At 41.8% G+C, this 7,123-nt stretch overlaps 1 protein-coding gene across 1 annotated transcript; it reads right to left on the reverse strand.

Annotated features, from left to right (window-relative positions):
• Nucleotides 1–1,260: 1,260 nt before the first annotated feature.
• Nucleotides 1,261–6,268, reverse strand: ZIC2 (Zic family member 2). The gene is made up of 3 exons (XM_033947884.1): nucleotides 4,529–6,268; nucleotides 2,815–2,978; nucleotides 1,261–2,458 (listed from the first exon to the last, which is right to left on the reverse strand). Exons 1-3 carry the CDS (start codon nucleotides 5,514–5,516, stop codon nucleotides 2,210–2,212), a joined length of 1,401 nt encoding a protein of 466 aa, XP_033803775.1. The 5' UTR covers nucleotides 5,517–6,268; the 3' UTR covers nucleotides 1,261–2,209.
• Nucleotides 6,269–7,123: the final 855 nt, after the last annotated feature.

Below are 7,123 nucleotides of genomic sequence, written 5' to 3' on the forward strand. Positions count from 1 at the left end.
TCAACAGGACTTTTATATACAGAAATTGGGCAACTGGCTAGGAATATGTTGAACTCTAAAAGAGAGTGCATATTAGCATACATTGGCATTACATTAGCCCTCATTTGGGGTTAAATTTTTACATTGGAATTTAATAATAAGATACTATCTATGCCAAGAACGTCAAACTCCAAATTTCATCCAAAGAATACGAATGTATTTTTTTGTAAAATATTGCAGAATAAAATTGTCCAAAACATATTTGCATTTAATATGCATGTGATTTCTTAGTGACAATTTTGTGAATTCTGTTTGCACTTAATATAAAAACTTGGACAGGGCATCAGTTTCTTATTGGACATTAATAAAAATCAAAGCTTGTATTTATACAAAGTTGCATATTAGCAAGGCAATATTTGGAAGAGGTTAATTGCTTGCATAACACTCAACAAGATAGCACTTAAAGTTTGAAAGGTAAGCAAGCTGACCCTCAAAGATTATTTTAGTACTTTAACTTTTTAAGATACTTCCTATAATGCTCAGAAATCCAAGATGAAGAGTAGCTTGAAAAATTAAGTAAACTGGAATGTCTAAATTTTCTGTACATTGTACCTAAAATCTATACAACCACTATAGGGGGCTATCAGGCCTTTCCAAAGCAGCATGGAGTTTCTTTATCTTCTTGTTGTACAGTATCAAGCAGCTAGATATTTGTTTAACAACTTGAATTTTTCATGCTGTGGAATTCCCTCAGAATAGAGTTTGGTTTTCTTGATGCCTCTTAACCCCTCTCCACAAAATCCTTCATAGTAAAATATTATCTGCAATTCATCTGATCTGTTTAATCCAGAAAACCCCCAACATATCTAATAAACTGTTTTAGCTATATTTTCTGACTGAATATAAATATTCCATTCATAACTCTAAATTCCAATCACACTAAATCATTTATGCCATCTTAAACCATACTGGGCTATAAAAAAAAGGAAAGAAAAATATTTAAATATTAAAAAACAAAAGTAGATAGAGTTTAACCCTCTACAATGATAAATTGGTTTTAAAAAAAATTAAAATTACATACCAGGACGCTCTAAAAATTGCTGAATTTCTACTGTAATGCATTGATTTCCTAGTGAATACCAGGAATTTTTAGAATATTAATTTTTCACACATTCAGATCTATGAATTAGATCTGAATGTGGGAGTTGCATTGGAAGCATATATTACAATCAAGATTTACCCCCTTACTCTTCCCAAAAATTTGTTGACAACAAGAATTGGTAGGTGCAATCTGAACACATTTTATTATATTTCTGTATGCATTACTCTCAAAAACATCACAAGAAATGATGAAACCACTTTAACTTTCAAATAAAAAAAATCTGAAACAGTTTTATGCTCACAATTGTACATATTTATAGTTAAGAAACATTCTTTATAAATATTGTTTCCTCTTTAGCAAGTTAATACCATAATTTAATTACAAATGGATAAATATGCTAATGGGTATTTACAAAAGGAAGGGTGTTATTACAGAAAGGCAACAGCACAACAGCTTAGTTTTCTCCACAATCTTCTGAACAGTAACAAATTCAACTTGCAAAATCACAAAAACACCACACATGTCAACCCAGACAACAAGAAAAAAAAAATACATTCACAAGGTTGTTGGGTAATTGTTGTAGGTGGAGAAATAAAATGTAGACTTTGGCACGGCTTCCCCTGCCCAACCCCCATAGTTGCATGTTTACAATCAAGTTGATTTTTTTTTTTTAATGGAACACTATATTCAAAATCACAATGCAACCCTTTCCCCATTTAATCAACCAAAAAGAGTAGAAATAAATTGTCACTTTTAGAAATAAAAATTCATTGGTGAAACAAAATTTCTAAACTCCAATAATCCATTAAAACTTATTTCCCACCTTTTCTAAAGGAATCCTTCATGTACAAAGTTTCTTGATCTGAAACTGGGAAGGATCAGTGTTTAAAATGTTTTCCCTTAAAAAAATATCAATAGTCTGGACAATTTCTCTTCACACATCATTTCACGATAATTACTTTTTAATTATTTCTGATAAAAAATATGGTCCTTTTCCATCCTCTGTTAAAAAGCCATACACAGCTGATAAAATGAAGCCATGGTGCTCTAGATACTGTGGGATTATCAGAAAACTGTAGTTCTAGCAGGCTGGTCCGCAGGCCGATGCCGAGAACACTGGTCAGGCCCTCAGACATACCACTCATTGAAGTTAGAAGAGATGCTGCCATGGCCCCCACCTCCACTGCCAGCACTGTGCACTGCTGACACGGCCGCCGCAGCAGCAGCAGCGGCAGCAGCTGAAGCCGCAGTTGGAGAGAGATTGGTGGTATTCTGATTTTCAGTGTTAGGGGACACCAGGCCTGGAGGTGTAGAGGACTCGTAACCCGAGCTGGCAGCTGGGGACGATTCCGAGCCTTGAGGGGAAGACTCATGAACCTGGAAAAAAAAAAAAATGCACAACCAGAGTGGAATTAATTTTTTATTGTTTGAACATATCTTTCCGAAATTCCCAAAGCTCAGAGCCTCTGAAATACATCCAAATGTTGCTTTTCATTGCCCTTTCAATGCTCCATCTGCTAACCATCGCATCCATTCAAAATTTCTATCCATGTTGCATTTCTGTTCTCAGAAATGCTCTTAATTTTTCAAACAAGTTTTACAAGTGGTTTTCACTTTCTGATTAATAAGATATGCTTTATGGAACCTCCCATCATCACAACCCCCCCCCCCCCCAAAAAAAAATATAAATAAATAAATAAAAATCCAACTCTTCAGAGAAAGAAATGCAATACCTTCATATGTTTTCTCAAAGAGCTGGGGTGAGTGTAGGACTTATCGCACATTTTGCACAAATAGGGCTTATCTGAAGTGTGGACGTGCATATGTTTCTTCCTGTCGCTGCTGTTGGCAAAGCGTCTGTCACAGCCTTCAAATTCACATTGAAAAGGCTTTTCCCCTAAGAGAGAGAGAGAGAGAGAGAGAGAGAGAGAGAAAGGATTTAAGAATCTCTCAAACTAGCCACTGCTAGATTTCCTTTTAAAATCATTATACCTCTTCTACAAGGGGCCCTAATCAGTAAACCCCCCCCTCCTCACCTACAGTCAAAGAATAAGGATTTTTTAAAGGGGGAATTTAGGAATGTTCTTTAAATAAGAAATGTAAAGATAAAAATCGTCATTACTAACAAAACATGGCTGTAAAATTACTTACAGATAATGTCTTGTCCCATCCCTAAATAAGGTTCAACAAAAAGGTTGCATTGTTTCAAAATACTTTTCTTTATTTTGAATTTTACTGCAGCAGTCAAAGTAAACGGTATGAGAATGCAAGGACATCCTCAGTATTTTAAATATAAATATCCTGATAATGGTTGACCATTAACAAACGATTTCAGAAGAACTGTTTATTTTTTTGTGCCTCATTGCCATCTGGAGAGGTAAAGACATACCATTTGAGAATCTTTAAACGACCTCTTAGAACTTTAAACAAATCTCTTCAGCCTATTGCCTTTTCTTAAAGTACTGTCTTAATTTAAAGGTGCGATTACTCAAATATCGCCCATTTGGTGGAAACTACTTAACAATAAATTCCATTAACACCTAAACTGTTTTTAAAGACATCTGTACAAACACAATGACTCAAAAGCGGACATTTCATGCAAATACATTTCTAATTGTAAACCTTGTTAAAAGCTTGTCTCACACCTACAATTACTCTTAACACGTGAGATAACAATGGGTCTCCGGATTTTTCTCCTTTTCCAAGTAAATATTTATAGCTGAAGTTACAACAGAAGAAAAAAATGAGTGTCATGTATTGAAATCAACGTGAAAATCTGAAGATACTTCTGAGCCCCCAAAAGTCAAATGTATGATAGTAAAAGCGACCGCAACGTAAAACAAAACAAAACACAACAACAAACAATAAGAAAATAATTGCATATGAAATAAACACAATTTGTCGGAAAGCATTGACAAATTAATAATACATGAAATAGCATGATGCCTCTTCTGTTACTGTTCATCTCATACGATTTACAATCCTGACGCTTTCTCCATTTACAGTTTATCCTGATTTATGAGTACGTTTCTGAATCTTCAATATACGCTTTAGTGAAAAGTTCAAAACCACTTCATATTTTATTTTAAATAAACTAAATTCAAAGGCCCTCTTATTTGTGATCGTCTAATTTTATACATACTAGAGAGGTTTTTAGGTAGTTACTTTCCCATTTTAATAATAACGTCGATGCAGTTACTTACATACATATATATATATTTCTAAAAATGATCTGGAAACCCCCAATCATGAATGCACGATTAGAAGTTAAAGCTAACATTTGGGCGCAATATTTCTTAGAGAAGTTTTCCAGACTAGTACTAGATGTAAATACCTACGAATGCAGGCATATTATAGCGCACACACACACAAATCTAACAGCTAACAAAACAAGTGCCATTATTTGTATGAGAATTAAAATGTATATAAAAATTGAGTGTAAAATACCTGTATGTGTCCTTTTGTGGATTTTTAGATTTTCGGATCTGGCGAAAACTTTCCCACAGCCAGGGAAGGGGCAGGGGAAAGGCTTCTCTCCCGTGTGCACTCGGATGTGGTTAACCAGTTTGTATTTGGCTTTGAAAGGCTTCCCTTCTCGTGGGCATTCCTCCCAGAAGCAGATGTGGTTGCTCTGCTCCGGGCCCCCGACGTGCTCCACGGAGACATGGGTGACCAGCTCGTGCATGGTGCTGAAAGTTTTGTTGCAGCTCTTTTTGGGGCTGCTGAGCTGCTCTGGATCAATCCACTTGCAGATGAGCTCCTGCTTGATGCACTGTTGCCGCATGTAGCGGAAGAAGGCTCCCGGGTGGTGGTGATGGTGGTGGTGGTGGTGGTGTGCTGCCATGTTCATGTTCATGCCCATGTTCATGGCGCCGTACTGATTATGGAGTTGCGCGGCTGAGTAGGGGTCCGTCCTGGGGCTGGAGACCTGGCGATACTGGTCCGAGCGGCCAAACACCTCACTGGGCAGCCCTAAGCGCATCTGGCCGGCGTTCAGCACATTCTGGCCGGCGTGCGGGCCATGCTGCTCGTGGATCCCCGGGAAAAGCAAGTGGCTCTGCGCCTCTCCGTGCGGGTGATGCAGGCTGGCAGCCCCGGGTCCGAAGAGCCCGTGCTGGCCCCCTCCAGCGGCTGATTCTCCAAAGCCCCGGCTGCGGTACAAGAAGTCCCGGGGCGAATTAAAGGGCGTCCCGGAGTAGGTCGGGTAACCCGGAGCCTGCGAACTGAAAGCCGAGCTCTGGCCGGGGGATAGATCGTGGGCCCCGGCTGGACTGAGTTTGAAGGCGCCCATGTGCGAGTCCACAAAGCCGTTCTGCGCCAGACTCAGTTCCCGCTCCTGCATCTCGGCCGCCGCCGCCGCCGCCGCCACCGGGTGGTGCCGGGCGAAGGAGCCCACGCCCAGGGCAGGGAACTGCGGTCCGGCATCCAGCAGCATATTCCCGCGGCCCCCGCCTCCGAGCCGCTGCTGCTCGCTGCCGCTTTCCCCCGAATGGAGAAGGGAGGCCGCGGAGCCAAGAAGCACGAAACAGGAGGGGGAGAGAGGGAGAGAGAGGAGCCGCTTCTTCTCTGCTGTGGCTGTGCTCCTGAGGAATTTCCCCCGGTTTTTGCCGCTTCCAAAACACAATCAAAAGTGCAGCTGCAACTCACACACGGTGTCCAGGAGAAGCCGGGTCAAGGAGCTCCGGGATTGCCGGAGACCGTGTCATGGTTCTGCTGCCGCTTCGGGCGACGAGCTCAGTGCTGCAGCTGCTACGAGCGTGGGCTCGGGGGGCCCCTGAGTGACAGGATCGGATGGCAGCGCCGCACCCTGCTTTTCTTTAAGTTGCTGCTGAGGATGATGAAGGTGGGTGGGAGGAGGAGAAAGCAGTGGAGGAGGAGGGGAGGAGGGGGGAGGGGGAGGGGGCCTAAAGGAAAACAACAACAAACATCCCCAAAGAAAGAGAGAGAGAAAAAACCCCCAAACAGACTAGACAGAAAGCAGAGATAGTTGCTCTGATTTGGAAAGCCCAGTGAAAGAGAGACGCAGGAAGAGCACCCTGGGATGGAGAGATAGTGAGCTAGAGAGACGCAGCGGGTTAGTGAGTTGCCAGCTTTTGCGTCGGGATCTGGCGCTGCGGACGTGCTGCGGGGGATCCTGCGCCTGCTGCTTTCTTCCTTCCACGAGCTCTTACTCGAAGCGTTCTGTATTCTCTGGCAGCGCCTCCGCCTACTCCCCCTTTAACAGCAGCCCGGTCATTGGCCAGGCCTGTCCTGATTGGTCAGCCGGCAACGCTCCTTCCCGACTTGCCTTTCGCCTGTTTAATAGTTGCCTCAGAGTGCCAACGTTCCGCCTCCCCCTCCCTCGCGGGGCCTGGGCTGCTTCTGGCCTCGGCTCCTGGCTTCAACCCCCCAACCTGGCCTAACCGGTGCGATCTCACTCTCCCCACAAACTGCTGCCTGGCGGCTGCAACTGCACACAATAGCAAAGGGGAATTCATTCTTTTTTAAACCACCCAGTTTATGGTTTCCAAGTGCTGGACCTGGGAAGGAGGGGGATTTCATAAGGTTTGTTTGTGTGGGGGGGAAGAGGTGTTGCATTAGGAAACATCCTGAATAGGATCATTTCCTCTGCAAAACCAAACCACTGGGAGAAAAGAATGCGATTTAGAACCAAACCGCAGGCGTCATCTTTAAGACAAATAAGTGAAGTAAATAAAAATGGTGTTATTGATAAGAATAAGAATAATAACACGTTCATCTGCAGCGGCAAAACCGAGCAGAAATTATAACTGGCATTTGACAGTGTACAGAGGGTCTGTCTGGTACAACTAGAACTATAATCAGTATGCAAATATATCATGCGTACTTTTGAATTTATGAGAGAAAAATGCTCTGTTTCCCCACTTAGCTATTGTTTAAAACCATAATATTATATATATTATATACTGATTATAGTTCTAGTTATATATATATATATATATATATATATATATATATTAAAGGAGGGGGGAACCCTCAACAAACAACTCCGTTTCCCCCACCCAGCGCTTAAGAAACGATTCT

The sequence above is a fragment of the Geotrypetes seraphini genome, chromosome 6 (genome assembly GCF_902459505.1).
Source record: "Geotrypetes seraphini chromosome 6, aGeoSer1.1, whole genome shotgun sequence".
NCBI lineage: Eukaryota > Metazoa > Chordata > Amphibia > Gymnophiona > Dermophiidae > Geotrypetes > Geotrypetes seraphini.

Coding starts and splice junctions, on each gene's coding strand:
- ZIC2 (XM_033947884.1), bottom strand. CDS start 5,516: ATGCTGCTGGATGCCGGACCGCAGTTCCCTGCCCTGGGCGTGGGCTCC. Junction 2,979..4,528: donor CCACAAAAGGACACATACAG/GTATTTTACACT, acceptor TCTCTCTCTTAG/GGGAAAAGCCTTTTCAATGT. Junction 2,459..2,814: donor CTTTGAGAAAACATATGAAG/GTATTGCATTTC, acceptor TTTTTTTTCCAG/GTTCATGAGTCTTCCCCTCA.